General features: G+C 41.9%; 1 protein-coding gene across 23 annotated transcripts in view; it reads left to right on the top strand.

Moving 5' to 3' along the window:
• lrrfip1b (leucine rich repeat (in FLII) interacting protein 1b) overlaps positions 1-17,542 on the top strand; it is a 63,593-nt gene that overhangs the window by 21,210 nt on the left and 24,841 nt on the right. For all 23 annotated transcript variants that reach the window (XM_089133913.1, XM_089133904.1, XM_089133902.1 and 20 more), the window contains exon 2: positions 17,283-17,369. In XM_089133913.1, the coding sequence (XP_088990039.1) occupies positions 17,283-17,369 (87 nt within the window). The remainder of the gene's footprint in view (positions 1-17,282; positions 17,370-17,542) is intronic.

Genomic DNA, 17,542 nt, shown 5'->3' with positions numbered 1-17,542 from the left:
ACTACTACATAATAATAGTTATAATATGAATCCCACGACAGTAATACAAAATATATTACAATTTTCCATCAAATTGTCATTTTCTCCTTACTGTCTTGCGAGTTAACAAAAAATACCTGACGAGAAAATGACTTGAAACAATTAGGCATTGGGATTGATAATGCCTACAAATGTAAAAAAAAAAAAAAAAAAAAAGTTTTACCTTAAAGGGTTAGTTCACCCAAAAATGAAAATTCTGTCAGTATTTACTCACCCTCATGTTGTTCCAACCACGTAAGACCTTCGTTCATCTTCGGAACACAAATTAAGATATTTAAGATATTAAGATCGCTCCTGCATACAGTCCATAGGCTTCTTGAGGGACTGGCTCTTGCTGTCCTCGAAAAGTCATTAAAGACATCGTTAAAATAGTCCAAGTGACTGCAGGGGCTCAATCTTAAGTTTATCAAATGACGAGAACACTTTTGTGCGCAAAAAAACAACAAAAATAACGACTTTATTTCAACTATTCGTTTATTTCTCCCTCTGCGCGAGTCAGGTTACTAGTTTAATAGCGTAAGCTTCTGTTATTGTACGTCACACGCATCACACACACATGACCAGCGTCGGCCAATAGTGAGCCTACGTGTGACGTAGCTCTACGCAATCACACTACGTTAACTGACTTACAGGCTCATGGAGAAGGAAGTGAATAGTTGAAATAAAGTCGTTATTTTTGTTGTTTTTTTGCGCACAAAAGTGTTCTCGTCGTTTGATAAACTTAAGATTGAGCTCCTGTAGTCACTTGGACTATTTTAACGATGTCTTTAATGACTTTTCGGGGACAGCAAGAGCCAGTCCCTCAAGAAGCCTATGGACTGTATGCAGGAGCGATCTTAATATCTTAAATATCTTAATTTGTGTTCCGAAGATGAACGAAGGTCTTACGTGGTTGGAACAACATGAGGGTTAGTAAATACTGACAGAATTTTCATTTTTGGGTGAACTAACCCTTTAAGTGTTTCTTAAGTCAATACTTTTTCATGGCTTGTCAACTTTCCATTCCTCCGCTGCGTGATTCTAGTCAACTGTACGTTTCTAGTCAAAATACAACTCGTCAAAACTCCTCCAATCACAACAAACACAATCATTGTGTTTGCAAGTACATACTAGCTCTTGGGTATCTCATCTTGAACTGCAGCTGGTATACAGTATGTGGTAGTACCTGTGCTACATCTTCAGTAATGGGATGGCCATCATCTGCAATAAAAAAGAAAGAATCAATAACTGTTAGACTATATTAAATGTTTTCAAAAATGTCTAAAGTAGACATGCACTCCTAGAACCCTGACAATGCTCCACCCAAGTAGGCTATTTCACCTGGACAGTACGCCTAAGACCTGAAAAAATGTGTAGGACTATAACAACAAACTTGCAATATTATATGTGAGTTCACAGAGTTGATCTCTTTCCTGGCTCTGAAAGAATCTAGTTCCTTATGGTTCCATAGGGAGGCCTGTGGGGTCCTGACACAGCTGAGGAGGAAAGGAACATCTGTCAGATTCTGCCACGCTCATGCTTGATCTAGGACAGGCACTCTGTCTTCTCCTGACAGAACCTCAAATCCATCTAATAGCAGTGAATAGTAGCCTGTTTTTACAGAGCGGTATTTAACGAAACCAGAAACTGAACATTAAAGCTCAAAATATAGCTCCCCCAGTGTAGGAATCGAGCCAAAGAAGAAAAACGCAGATTGCCGTGACTGTATTTCTTTCTTCTCTTTGGTAGAGTGTATTTGCAAGATTTAGTGCTTTAGAAATCATTCATGTATGACAGCTGCGACAATCAGTGAAGCTGGAGCCTTTCATGATTAAAGAAGCTTAATATTGCATTAGTAGTAATAATGTTATTTCACTACGGTTTAGTTCTGCACTAATACATGAAACCAACAAAAATCACTGGTCTAAAGTGGAGAATGTACACAAGTCTGGTATATGACTGATAAGGCACCAGTTTACTGCTTACACATGTGTCTCATGCTGAGTCACTGATCAAAGGGTTATAACCTGTGGAGATACTGGCATGTGCATGTGTTTAAACTGTTCATCTTTGGTGCTGTATTTCAGTAGACATTATGGCTTTATGGACATTATGGATCTCTTCTTTTTTCTTTATTAATAGCCTAATATTGTTGCTTAACATACTCGGTTGTTCATTTTCTTTTACAAAATGTCCACCTGGATTATGAACATAACTATACTATGGTAAAACTGAAAAAGCACAGAAAATAAATAAAATGACAAAAAGTTACTTCACAATATGGAGATCACATATTAGTGCATGGCTCTCTGGAATTTTTTTTTGGGTACAATCCAGCAGTCTGATATTTTAAAATATTTATTATCATCCATGGAAACATATCCAACCACTTATCTATAGATAATGGCCTTTATACTTGGCATAAACATTGGTGCAAATTTTGCATGGGATTTGTCAGTTTGAAGCAGTGCCAATAAATGGCAGATGGTCTGAATAAAAATGCAAATTCTCTCTCTGGCAGTAGGTGGCGCTTATGGAAAAATGTTTTTTGTTTTCAAACAGTCATTCAGATTCTTATATTCTCTATGGTGTTTATTAAATAACACCAAATAAAATAATGCAGAGATAAGAGAGCTGGTTGCGGATTCTTTCTCTGCCATTCACTGTCCCTTAGCTAAATAATCTGTTCATTTGTGCTACAAGGCATGTGCTGCCTCCAAATATGCCAACTTACATACTACATTGTGGGTGAAAAACAGCACGTGAGCTGAGTAGCATGTACGAATCCATTGTAATTATAAAACAGTAAAGGCGAAAACTACCCTAATTACCTTCTACAGGATTCTGAACTGTGCATCCTATGGACACGCAATTGACACATGGTAGGTCACATGTCAATTTTATTCAAAAAGGCATGTTCACACCTGGACGAATTTTGCGTGCACTATTTGCGACGTTTAACGCCTCGTGACTATACAAAGGGCGCCAATGTGAGTGTTCACACCGACACCAGAGAATGTCTAATTGAAGAGAATTGGCACTGGCTGGTTACTTCCGGGTTCTGGACTGGCTGCAGTAACACGTCTCTGTCCATGCGGGGGCGCTCGCGGTCGAGTGCAGAATGAATGGGAGTCAATGGGGTTTCACCCCCATAAATCCACTTTTCTCAGGATGTAATTTTTTGTCAAGTAATTTGAAAGTTGCATTCAAAAGGGAGAGCTAAGAAAATACACTCAGCTGAAATTGCATTTTTAAGTTCACGTATCTGTTCTTAAAATCCGTTCAAAAATGTGATGGCGTCACACAATAGCAAAATGCTAGCGTGTTCCGGCCAACAACGGCCAAACCTGTAAGAAATCAAAAGGACATACGTACTCGTTCATTCGACTTTTGGCCTATAATCTATATTGAACTTGCGGAATTAACAATAAAATCTATGTTAATTTAATGACAAGCAGGTGAAAGAGACACTTTTAGCCGTTTAGCCCCATAGACTCCCATTCATTCTGCTCTCGCCCGCGATCACCTCCAGTGGAATTCTAATGGAACTGCAACCAGGATGATACACAATGGGGCTAATAGGAAGTGGCTCTCTGTTAGACGGGCTCTGCCGACACGTAAAACGCCACGCGTAAAAGCGTAATTTAAAAAAAAAAAAAGTGCCTCGGGTTCATTTTTTTTGGTTTGACGCTTCGCATCAAAAACTCTCCGACCAATGAGATTGGCACTTTTGCTCACGTGTTTGGAGCAACTGAAGATACAGTAAAACACAACTTGGGGGCGCTCAAACACAAAACGGTCTTGCCGAGCACACATATGCAACGTTGAAGAGGATATACACGCCGTCTACACAGGCAGGAAGAAATAAGACGAGGAAGATGCAAGGCATGATGAATGTAGAGCTGCTGTTCTCATTGGTGCTAGAACATAAAGAACTATATGACAAATGCGACAGGGACTGCAAACATCTTGATAAAAGATAACTGTTATGGAGTGGTATTGCAGAGCAAATTGGCGCCATCTAATGTCAGGGAATGAATTTGCATGTTCACTAGGCTCATCGTCAGCGAAAATCGCTTGGGTGTGAACACAAAAAACGTGTTGAAAAACGCTGACAAATAACCCGCGCTGATATTCGTCTCGGTGTGTACGGGCCTTAACACTCACATTCATATATAGAACATACTTTTTAAACAGTCGTGATTCGTGAAGTAAGTTTCACACCAATTGTAGTAACTATTAATCATTATGCATTTTTGAATGCAACAAATTTGTTTATCCCTAGACATGTCATATGACCAAAAACACGAATGTCATTGGTTGGCCCGTTTTCTTTACAGTGCGATGGAAAAGAGATTAGAACACTTCTCAATACAAAAATCTGCATGTAGGCCTGAGTAGATGTCTTAACAGTCATTCATTCAAATTAAAATGTTTATCACTTTGCATCATACATAACATTTGTCTTGATGTGAACTGGCCTTAATTGAAACAGATGCTATACACTGCGTATTCTATCTTCTTTTATAGAAACACAACTGTTCCCATTTTGTGTATTAAGACTTAATAATTAATATTACTGTAATATTGTTGCCGTGTTTGTCTGCTAAGCAGTTTTGTACATTATAACTTTTTTTGCTGGCATAAGATAAGATAATGTACTTGTACAATTTCCATTATGCCTCTGATAGTCAGTAATGGGAGAGTTGCTCTGCTGAGCAGTGTGAACTCCAGCTCCCTGAATGCTGTTGACAGGTCAGTGGACATGGTTGGCAGGATCTAGGCCAGAGGCTTGTCTGAAGCCCCTTATTCAATGAGTTGTGACTTGTGCAGACAAAAGAAAAAGAGCTGCTTTCTAACTGTCTGTTTGTGTCGCCTCTGCAAGCTTGTTATGCTGTCCAGCACTTTCAGAGATTTAGCCAGACTTCATACAGTGCAATAGCCTATGCTGTCTGGATATATTGCATACACAACAAAACACTTGCTCTTCCGTAGCTTATAAAATAAATATATTTTATGGTAATTTTATAAAGAATTTGGGGGTATAAAAAAAGGTAGCACAATGGAATTTACTAATTTCATTCAACAGAGACAGGGTGTTTTCACACAAAGGTTTGATTGCCTCATTTGAACTTCCCCTTTCCACCACTGATCTCTATATATATTCAGACTACAGGTAATTTTGTATTGATTAATTGTTATTCTCAGAATGGCAGTAAATTATTCATAGTTCATTCATTCTACTTCTTTGTGAAAATTCTCCTTTCTATAAAATTTTCTGCCCACACCCCAAACTGCCTTGTCTATTTACTTATTAAAAACGTAATTTGCATTTTTGCGAATATGATTTATAAGATTAGTAAATGGTAAAATACATTTCTTTCAAATATTCAGCATAGAAACATGGATATGGGTCTTTTTAGACCCATGTTGCGCATTAGGGTAGTGACACAAAAGCTATTTTTATTCGAAAAAATTTAAATAAGGATTTGTAATGATCTAAAACAAGTTAATTGAGGAATAGCCGGAATACTGAATGATGAAATCAATTTCATGCAAAGATATAGAAAATGAAAACTCAGTCGGGTCTATTTAGACCCATGTTGTGCATCAAAGGGTTAAACTGAATGCTAACAAAGATGGTATAAAATAAACTATTCACTTAATTTAAATGAATTTTTGTTTTAATTACATATACTATACTGTCTTACTCTGACAGTTTTATGTAATGTTTCATATTTAATTATCTTTTTGTGTAAAATTTGTGAAATTCACTTTTAACTAAAGATGCACCATTTTTTTCCCCCACCGAAAAACTGTAAGCGAAATTAAAGATTAAAATTACAATTACAAATGTAACATCCCTATATAATAAATTACTTGGGGGCGGAGCAATATGGCCAAAAAGTTCTCGCAATGAAATCTTCCAAATCAGTTTCAATAATTATCACGATAATCATCACGATTCTCTCATCTGCCAGCTGGAGTACCCATGAATTTCCACCAGAGAGCACTCCTCCCTAGTCATTTGCTATCAGATCATGAACTTCATTTCCAGTAACTTATTGCCTGGACTAATGATGTTGTGATTATGTTCAGCTGTGTCTCATTATCTTTATTTATATTATTATAAATAAGCTGTGTGAACGTTGCATACTTTCCCTGATAGCACACGTACATCATGTCTATGTGATGTGTGTTTACATCTAGAAGATGTATTTTCATCTGCAATATGTCTATAGGACGTTTCCCGTCAGATGTCAAATAGATGTTTAGAAAATGTCTTAAGATGTTTATGATTTAGAATGTATGCAAAACTAACATCTTAAAGACGTCTATATGTTAAACAGCAGATGCTTTCCAGAAGAAGTGATCTTTAACAGACATCTTGGAGACGTACATGTGCTGTCTGGGTTGCAGGGTCTTATAGGTGTCATACCGCATTTCTGAGCGATCTTTTCCTAATGTCTTGTGTCATATTTTTGAGCTTCTCTTGTTTGCCTGTGTTTTTTTGCCCTGTTGTCTTTTTGGATTAGCTACCCTGTGTTTTGACCTAGTGATGGGAGAAACGAAGCTTTTCAAAGCTTCAAATCAATTGAACCAATCGCTTTGGAAAATCATTCACTGTTTCGGAGTGTTTGAAGCGCCACAGGTGGAGCGGTACCTGCTTTTCAGAACAGTGGAAATACAACAAAACTAAGGTCAAATATGCATAAAAACCTTTTATAAATGCATTGCAAATGTTTTATTTAAAGTAAAATCTATCAAATGTATTTAACTTATCATTGTCAAGTCTAAATACCATTGAAATGTCCAAAGGTTTCGTAACAGTTATGTGGTTACGAAGCCTCGTTTACTGAAATCACGTGACTTTGGCAGTTTGATACTCGATCCAAACCACTGATTCGAAACATAAGGTCCGTAAAGGTTTCGAAGCTTCATGAAGCACTGTTTCGAAATTGCCCATCATTATTTTGAATTACTACCTGTTTTATGGATTGTGAATTGCCCTAATAAATTTGTGTTTGGACCAGTGTTTCAGAGCAGTTTGTGACAACAATAAATGTCAAATCTTTATTTCTTTCAAGTTTTAAAGGCAGATTTTTGCTCCTAAGGGAAAGTTGTAAAAACCAGAATGTAAATCTTAATTGTCAAAACTTAATAGATTGAAAATGGTTTGTGTCACCCAGTGTTGTAGTCGAGACCACCTCACTCGAGTCCGAGTCGAGTCCGAGACCAGAGAGAGTCGAGTCCGAGTCAAGACCGAGTCCATAGAGAGTCGAGTCCAAGTCGAGTCCAAGACCAGAGATGGTCGAGTCCGAGTCGAGACCGAGACCAGTGAGGGTTGATTACCTAATTTACTTTTATTTACTTAGAGAAATCCTTTTTTTATTTTACTGAATTTACTTAGAGTTTAAAAAATATGATCAGTTTAGGGTAAAAAGGCCACATAGTAGGTGGTGTTAAAAGTAATTTTATTACAATTTGTCATGCGCAGTTGTGCACTAGAAAATCACCAATCACTGGGCGTGTCAATCAATTTAAAGAAATATTTTATTAACATACATTAATAATCATGAAAAATATTTTGAATTGAACTTGAGTGGACTCGGGAATAAGTCCGAGTCCTAAAAAAATTTTTTTTCGAGTACGAGTCAATTCCGAGTCCAAATGCACACGAGTCCATGACAAGACCAAGACCATTAAAATATGGTCTCGAGACCGAGTCCGAGACGAGTCCGAGTCTCGAGTACTACAACACTGGTGTCACCTGTCTTAGATGATGTGTGTCTTCAGCACAGTTTGCAGTGCAGAGTGCAGGCTGCAATATTAATAATATTACATATTACAGTTGTAGCTTGAGTTAGGTTGCAGATGGACATGTATGTTCATTTACAAAAACAGCAAACATTCACAAAAATGGCAAAGAAAAATTAAACAATTATATCTGTAAAAATTGTTTTTAAATTTTAAACTAATTTTTATATGGTAACATTAACATTTTCTGTCTGATTTAGTTTTCTGACTTATAGAGTTTTATTCAGATAAACCATAGTAGCAAACATTCAGATTATGATAATAACCAGTTAAAACTTTGCATATAGGACCTCATACCATGGTAAAATGTAACTATATGGTTTCTATGGTATTTGTACGAAAAACATTAGCCTCAGTTTTAGCTCAAAATACCCGACATATAATTGTTTATAGCATGTTAAAATTGTCCCTTTTTGAGGGTCAGTAAAAATGTGTCATTTCGTGTGTCCCTTTAAATGCAATTGAGCTGCTGCTCCGGGCACAGAGGGTGGAGCTTCAAGAGCTTGTGTGTGTTAGCAGCTCCGATTACCTGTTCTGCCTTTTATGTTTAAAGTGGAGTCAATGATGGAAAGATTCAAGAAGAAGTGACAACATGTAGAATGCAACATGAAGTTTCTGAATGGTTGATGAATTTATGTTTCTGATGTGGAGTTAACTATCTTCAAGCAATTGATTAGCATTTTCCGTCATGATAATCTACAAAAATCGTTCGTGTGGGAACTGTTGTAAGATGCATTCAAAGTGACATGCTATTCCATTTGTGTTACGTACTGTATTGCATGTGAAAATATGGATGGATGGTCATGAACTGGCTTTTTAAATTTGATTCTATTGTTGTCTGAGGTCAACTTATGATGTTCACTTGATTTTTGCATTCAAAAGCATTGAAACGCTAGGTTCCCTATCGAGGGAACTCAACACTGCGTCGATAAAATCGACTCTTTGGGGACGCTCCCTAAGCGTGCGCCTCTGAAGTATGAATGAAACTAATCCAATCCTGATTGGTGTTGCGTCGTGACGTAACATGTGACGGCATACCCGGAAGTATAAAAGTGACGCTGTCACAACACACACTAGCTTTCGCTCTTCAGCAAGCGCTTTATGTTGAAACTGTCTGTCTTATTTGGTGTTGTTTGTCTTATTATTGAAAGAAAGTATGGCCAGTGAACAATTCAAGAGGTGTGTGCATCCCTGCCCTCGTTTCATCACGGGTGGGGACGCACACTCTCTCTGTGTGTATTGTTTGGGAGTGCAGCACGCACGGGCAGCTCTCGAGGGGGCTGCTTGTGAAATGTGTGAGGCTTTGCCTATTAGAGTGCTGCGCTCCCGGCTGGCGTGCTTTGACGAGCACGGTCAGGCTCGCGTTCCCCAGGGTTCCGGTCCCGCATATGTCGAGGCGATGCGGCGACTGAGATCCTGGGGTTCGCAGCGGGATCTGGCGGAGGAGAGTGAGAATGCTGAGGCATTTTCTCGCTCGCCATCGGCTGATCCCGCAGCCTCTGAGAGTGGTGTGGGAGCCCGCGCTGCGGTTTCTCCTACCCGCGATCAGGTCCCGGTGCTTGAGCTGTCTACTTCTGAGGAAGGGGACGTGCTCAGCATCGATGCGGACGACCGTGATCTCAGCACGCCATCACGCGGCCTGGGTTATGAGGAGCTGGTGGAGGTTGTGACACGCGCTGTGGCCAGACTAAACATCAGCTGGCCACAACATGAGCAGGAAACGCAAGTCACCAGTAAAATGGACGAGCGTTACCTGCAGCGCAGGTCACAGCCTCACCGCCGGGGTCTGCCGTTTTTCCCTGATCTCCATAAAGAGATCTCGAGAACGTGGGAAAGACCGCATTCGTCCCGTATTTCGAGTCCCAATGTAATAGATTACAGCAATGTTATGGGGGCTCGAGATATGGGATATGGGAAGATGCCGAAGGTGGAGGAGGCTTTAGCGAGCTATCTCTCTCCCGAATCGGCGTCTTCCCTAAAGACCCCGGTGTTGCCTAGTAAGCCCTGCAGGGAAACATCTGCATTAGTGGGCAGGGCTTACATGGCGGCGGGTCGGGCTGGTTCGTGTCTGCACTCAATGGCGATTTTGCAGGCATACCAGGCCGACCTCCTGAAAGATTTGGATGAGGGGGAGGGGCCTACTCCTGAAGATGTCGCGGAGTTGAGGAAGGCCGCAGATTTGTCTCTCCGGGCCACTAGGGAAGCGGCCAGCGCTATTGGCCGCTCTATGGCGGCCATGGTGGCCACGGAGAGGCATCTGTGGCTGAACTTATCCGGTATTAAAGAAAAGGATAGGTCCTTCCTGCTGGATGCGCCGCTTTCGGCTTCTGGCCTGTTCGGCGACGCCGTTAATTCGGTTGTCGACAGGTTTCAGGAGTCGAGAAAACAATCTGCGGCGTTCCAGCAGTACCTCCCCCGGAAAGCGAAGGCCAAATCTAGTAGGGGGGGGCAAAGCAATCAGCCCCAGCCATCAGCCAGCTCCTCCCACAGGGCAGAGCAGAAGGAGAGCGTTTCCTCTAGAGCCCCCCCTCCGGGGTCTTGGCAACAGAGGAAACGCTCCCAAAAACCGAAGTCCTCCAGCCAGAGGGGCGACCTGAGGGACGTCATTCAGGCTAAGAGGACTTCGGAAAAGAGGTCCTAGCCAAGGCAGGACTTCAGAGGGCTGCCCCCTCCGCAGTGAGACAACCGAGGTTGTTCTCACAACGGGGCCCTCTAGGAAAAGATGCAGGTCCGCCGTTAACAGCGCTTCGGGCCGCATCAATTTCCAGCGAAAAGACACCAGAGGCCAGCCTCGAGAGGCTGGTACCCTTAGCAGATTTTGTAGAGGGATGGTATCATCTTCCCAACATATCTCCATGGGTCCTGCAGATAATACGAGTTGGGTACAGACTGCAGTTCGCGCACCGCCCCCCCAAGTTCTCTGGGGTGGTGCTCACTGCGGTGGTCCCAGAGCAGGCTCAGGTGTTGGAACAAGAAGTACAGACTCTGCTGTCGAAAGGAGCCATAGAACGTGTTCTTCCGGTAGACAGGGAGTCCGGGTTTTACAGCCGGTACTTTATAGTTCCAAAGAAGGATGGGGGGTTAAGGCCAATTTTGGATCTCAGGGTGTTGAACCGGTCTCTGAGAAGGTTCAAATTCAGAATGTTGACCATTCCAACAATCGTGAGTCAAATCAGATCCGAGGACTGGTTTGTCACGATAGATCTGAAAGACGCCTATTTTCACATCTCCATCCTTCCTTGTCACAGGAGGTACCTGAGGTTCGCTTTCGGGGGCGAAGCATACCAATATCGGGTTCTTCCGTTCGGCCTAGCACTCTCTCCCCGCACATTTACCAAGTGTATGGACGTGGCCCTTGCTCCACTGAGACTTCAGGGGATTCGCGTATTAAATTATCTCGACGACTGGCTTATTTTGGCCCAGTCTCGGGAGATGGCAGTTCGGCATCGAGATGTCGTTCTTGGCCATATTCAAAAATTGGGGTTAAGACTCAATTTGAAGAAGAGTGTGCTAGAACCGTCCCAGGGCACGACCTTTTTGGGAGTCGTGTGGAACTCGACTACAATGCAGGCACGTATGTCTCCCGCACGTATCGAGTCAATTCTGGTGATGGTGTCCAGGGTGAGGCTAGGTCAGGCCGTCACTGTGAAACACTTTCAAAGGATGCTGGGCCTCATGGCAGCGGCATCCAACATTATTCCTCTGGGCCTCCTTCACATGAGGCCCCTCCAGTGGTGGTTGAAGACCAAGGGGTTCTCACCCAAAGGAAATCCGTTCCGTATGATCAGAGTAACGCGCAAGTGCCTTCAGTCTCTGCAAATATGGAAGAAGCCTTGGTTCCTATCCCAAGGGCCAGTGTTGGGGGTGTCATGTCGCCGGGAAACCGTTTCGACAGACGCCTCCCTTACGGGCTGGGGCGCGGTCATGGACGGCCGCTTTACCAGGGGTCTGTGGCAGGACCATCATCGCACTTGGCATATAAATTGCCTGGAGATGATGGCGGTATTCAAGGCTTTGAGGAGCTTCCTCCCAGACATCGAGGGTCGCCACGTCCTTATACGGACGGACAATACGTCAGTGGTGGCCTATCTGAACCGACAGGGGGGACTCAGATCGCGCCCTCTGTGCAAACTGGCGCATCAGATTATCCTTTGGTCCCAGGGAAAGATATTGTCAATAAGGGCAATGTATATCCCAGGGGTTCAGAATCGGGGAGCAGACATCCTGTCGAGGCAGGGGCTGAGGCCCGGGGAATGGAGACTTCATCCGGATGTGGTGAAGTCAATATGGGAGAGGTTCGGACCGATGGAAGTGGATCTGTTTGCGTCTCGAGAGACGTCCCACTGTCCACTTTGGTTCTCCCTCTCACATCCAGCCCCGCTGGGGTTGGATGCCATGGTACAGGCTTGGCCGAGGCTTCGCCTGTATGCTTTCCCCCCGATCGCTCTGCTCCCAGGGGTCCTGGAGAGGGTCCGTCAAGAGGGCATCAGTCTACTTCTGGTTGCCCCGAGATGGCCGACACGAGTATGGTTCTCGGATATAATATCACTCCTCATAGCTCCGCCATGGCCGATTCCTCTGAGGAGGGATCTATTGTCTCAGGCGGAGGGCACAATCTTCCACCCTCGCCCAGAGTTGTGGAAGCTGTGGGTCTGGCCTCTGAGGGGGTTCAGTACCTAAATGCTGGCTTATCAGCTGAGGTGGTTGAAACCATACTTAGCTCTAGGGCCCCATCTACCAGGAGATTATATGGCCTCAAGTGGAAGGTGTTTCACACTTGGTGTGGAGAACGAAGGTTGGATCCAGTAAACTGCCCAGTGGCTTCAGTTCTGGAATTCCTTCAGAATCGTTTCTCTGCGGGTCTCTCCCCGTCCACTCTTAAGGTGTACGTGGCTGCCGTTTCGGCTTTCCACGCGCCAGTAGATGGTGGACCTCTGGGGAGGCACCAATTGGTCATTAGGTTCTCCGTGGTGCTTGGAGGATGAGGCCGGCGATCAGGTCCAGGGTGCCTGCCTGGGATCTGGCAATAGTTCTGGAAGGGTTGTCCCTCGCTCCCTTCGAACCTTTAGAGTCGGCTTCGCCTAAGGACTTAACGCTGAAAATGGTCTTTCTCTTAGCGATTACCTCTCTTAAGAGGGTGGGAGATCTCCAGGCCCTGGCGGTAACGCCAGCTTGCTTGGAGTTTGCCCCTGGCAAAGTAAAGGCCTTTTTGCACCCGAGTCCGGGCTACGTGCCTAAAGTTCCTTCGAGTACGGCTCGCTCTGTAGTCCTTCAGGCATTCCATCCTCCACCTCATGTGTCGGCGGGAGAAGAGAGGCTTCACTTGCTCTGCCCCGTCAGAGCTTTGAGTGTATACTTGGAAAGGTCTGCTTCTTGGAGAAGATCTGACCAGTTGTTAGTATGCTTTGGGTCACCTAAGAGGGGGCTCCCGGCGACCAAACAAACTATAAGTAACTGGATTGTCCAGGCTATTACTGAGGCTTACAAGGTGCGTGGGGTTCCTTCACCTTTGGCCTTAAGGGCTCACTCGACTAGAGGCATGGCTTCCTCTAGGGCCCTTCTGTCGGGAGTACCTCTGCAGGAGATTTGTGAGGCAGCCGGCTGGGCTACCCCGCATACTTTCATCAGGTTTTACAGTCTCAGCCTTCCCAGTACGCCCGGTGCACACGTACTCGGCCCTTGCTGAGTGCCTAATCAGTTTCACTCTGGGGCGGGTCTGTTCGGTGCGTGGCCTAGTGGGTACTCGTTCCCCAAAGAGTCGATTTTATCGACGCAGTGTTGAGTTCCCTCGATAGGGAACGTCTCGGGTTATGACTATAACCCTTGTTCCCTGAGAAGGGAACGAGACACTGCGTCGTGTTGCCACGCCCCCTTTTCAGACCCTTGAGCGTCTTGCTTCATCGCGAGGCTAGTGTGTGTTGTGACAGCGTCACTTTTATACTTCCGGGTATGCCGTCACATGTTACGTCACGACGCAACACCAATCAGGATTGGATTAGTTTCATTCATACTTCAGAGGCGCACGCTTAGGGAGCGTCCCCAAAGAGTCGATTTTATCGACGCAGTGTCTCGTTCCCTTCTCAGGGAACAAGGGTTATAGTCATAACCCGAGACGTTTTTATGGGAGTCTCACACTGGAGACTTGGAAGTAAACACCCACTGCTATGAGTGGATAACAGTTTTGCATATTATAATCAGTTTCAACTCACCTGTTTGTGCACGTGGCGTGGGGGAAATTGTTCTGAAAACTTCCAATGTTGTAAAATGGCCACCGGAATGATTCGCCCATACATGTTCGACCCAGAGTCTGTTGCACCATTCCTGTCAGATCCAATATAGACGGCACAGCACCGTTCTTTACTCTTAATCGGCCTGCAAATCCAGTCTTGTTTACAAAACAATCCTCATTGAAATGAAGCAAACAGATGGACAATGTTTTACCCTCATCTTCTGGAACGTCATTAAAAATTAAGTTTAACCCTCAGGTGCTCTTCGTTTCGGAGTCACACTTGTTATCTTCCCGGTCAAAAGAGACCGGACACCTAAAAATGAAACTTTCTCCATCCCAGTAAAACCAATGCAATTTATTTTTGTTCTATAATATTTATTCTTTTTAATTTAGTATTTTGAGATAATTTAATTGAATTTATTAATATTTATGCAATATTTATTTTTGCCATGGAAAGTATATATATTTTTCTATATATATATTATTTTTTTCAAAAAAATATTAATGCAGTATTTTAGTTTAATATAGAGTTTAGGCCTTTAGAAAAAAAAAATATTTTTTGAAGAAAATTAGCACCATCTGGTTACAGTATAGAGAAAAAGCATAGAATCATGGTGTAACCACTTGATGGCATGTACAGCTCTCTGTAGAGAGGCATGTGAATTCCCCAGCTGTTTATGAAGACATTTTTTGTTGTTGTTGGATTTGAATATATAGGTGAAACAATCTCAAAAACTATTTCTTATAAAAAAAAAATGACAAAAAAACAAAAATTCACATTTTTTTTTTTTTTTTTTTTTTTTTTTTTTACAATTTCCCATTAATTTCCTATGGGGGTCATTTTTGACCAAAGACCACAAGTGTGACTATTTTTTTTTTAAGACCACTTAGCATATTCAGATCATGACCTGAATTTTTTTTTGTGTGTTCACATACATAATGCCATAAAAGTCTCGAAGTTTCGTAACATTGCGATGAAGCTGTGATTTTAAAAAAATCAAAACATACTTTTTGTAATCAAAATTTATTGGTGTGTATGTGTATGAAAGTGTGTTTGTATGTGTGTATGTGTGTTGGTGGGTGTGTCTGTTTTGCACTCTAGATGTTGTAGAGTGTCACCCCTTTCTTGCGGTGTACTTTTTTTTTTTAGAATTGTGGCCGATTTGTCGATTGTACATACAAAAATTCAGAGAATTTATTTATTTTTTTGTCAATTTCCCATTCATTTCCTATGGGTCGGTCATTTTTAACAGAAGAGCAAAAGTGTGACTAATTTTTTATGACCACTTGCTCGAATCATGACCTCAATTTTTTTGTGTGTTCACATACCCAATGCTATAAAAGTCACCAAGTTTCGTAATTTTCTGAAGAAGCTGTGATTTTTAAATATTCAAAACAGATTTCTTTAATCACAATTTATTGGTGTTTTTGTGTATAAAAGTGTGTGTGTGTGTGTGTGTGTGTGTGTATAGGGGTGGGTATGTCTGTTTTGCACCCTTGATATTTTAGAGTGTCACCCCTTCAATGCTGAGCACTTTTTTTCTGCATCGTGGCCGATTTGTAGATTGTACACACAAAAATTCTCAAAGTTTTTGTGTTTTTGTCAATTTCCCATTCATTTCCTATAGTCGCTCATTTTTGACCGAAGAGCACAAGTGTGACTATTTTTTTTTACGACCACTTAGCCTGCTCGTATCATGACTTCAATTTTTTTGTGTGTTCACATACCCAATGCCATAAAACTCACCAAGTTTCGTAACATTCCGATGAAGCTGTGATTTTTAAAATGTCAAAACTGAAAATTTTTCGTTCAGAAATGGACGAAGAGCACCTGAGGGTTAACCGACCTATTGGAATCCAGTCAGATGAAGCATATTCAGTGACTGTGTTCTTCCACACATTTTGTTTTGCTTGGTAGCTCCGGTTTGTCATCACGAGTTAGGAATCTATGTTATTTAGCTATGCGTTTAATGCACGAATCGGAGGGCGGGGCTAAACCGGCCGTGTTGAAGTAGGCGTTGATCTTCTTCTGTGGGGGTGGTGTTTTATCCTCTTTGACGTCGTAGTTCCCCACTTTGAAAAACGAGTCGTTTGCTGAGGCTGGTGTCAATAAAAGCTTTTATTGGACTAACAAGCACGTTTTCAATTCTGAAACTTACAGGATATTCTTATAATATGATGACCTCTTAGATGTCAAAAGCTCAAGAAAATTTTGATTTATCAGTTCAACACCCCTTTAAAGTTTGAAAAGTGAAATCATAATCAACCACCTCTTTAATATATTTAATACATGTCTACATTAATTCTATTTGAGTATCCCACATTTCTGCCACAATACCATGGTGCAGTTAGTGTTACTTCAGTAACCCATAGAAATGATGGCGATTTTTTGTTGAATGAAAAGCCTTGTGACTGTATTGTTGCACGCAGTGTTTTGTTTCTCCTGTTTGTCAGTTCTGTTTCATCTGGCTTTAGCCACTGAGACATTGGAGACATTGGTTTAAACCAAAGTGTGAGGACCAAAAAATGCTATTTGGTGACAGATAGTACGCATTTACACTGATGATGTACATCAGTTGGGTTGTTGAGCAGCATTTCTTTCTCAGTTATGCTGTGGGTTTCACTTGTTGACCGGAAATGGCAGCTTGGAGGCAGTGAGTGAGATATTCTTTCCTGGCACAGTTTGTGTGTGTGCGTGCTTTACTGGTTACTTTAGTTCACAATCAGTGTTTGTGGTCATAATAACACAATGTTTGTGTTTACAGCTTACAATATTACAATCTATTAATACTTATTTTTACAGTTATATAACAGTTGATTATATTTTTCCTTGACCATCATGTTGATTTTGTTGTTATGTTTCAAACATTTTCTTTATAGGTAGAACAGTCATTTCTAATGGGTCTTAATCTTGGTTGTGGTGCTACTGATTGGTACTCTTTTCTATGGGACTTCCACCCCCTCAAGTCAATGATGAGATTAAAACTATAATTTATTGATCACTGAAAGTCTGTGAATAGCTTAATTAGATTACATTCCAAGAACTCTCAACTTCAGTTTTAGCATTTGTTTTGCATAAAACTCAAACAGAAAAGGGTTTTCTCTGTCATACAAACTTCCCTTCTCACTCAAACTGGTAAATAGTCTTGACTTTCATTTGTATTGAAACAAAAATGCAATACAATTCAGTCTCTCTCTCTCTCTGTTTTTCTACCAGGCAGAGGCAAGACTGGCAGCTAAACGGGCAGCCCGGGCAGAAGCTCGAGAAATCCGTATGAAGGAATTGGAGAGGCAACAGAAAGAGGTCAGGAGATAATCTGTTGGCAGACTGTTACAGTTCTACTTTCTTCTTAGGCTATAACAAATAGGCTGTGTTGTATGGTTCTGCTACATAGAATTTCATACTAGCTTTATTTCAGCAGATATATACAAACAACATGCAAGTACAATTACCAAATTTTTATTTTAGTATATCTT

The sequence above is a fragment of the Pimephales promelas genome, chromosome 8 (assembly GCF_988280905.1).
Source record: "Pimephales promelas chromosome 8, fPimPro1.hap1.1, whole genome shotgun sequence".
Classification (NCBI taxonomy): Eukaryota; Metazoa; Chordata; class Actinopteri; order Cypriniformes; family Leuciscidae; genus Pimephales; species Pimephales promelas.
Note: the sequence above shows the minus strand (reverse complement) of the source record. Positions and strands in the feature narration are given on the sequence as shown.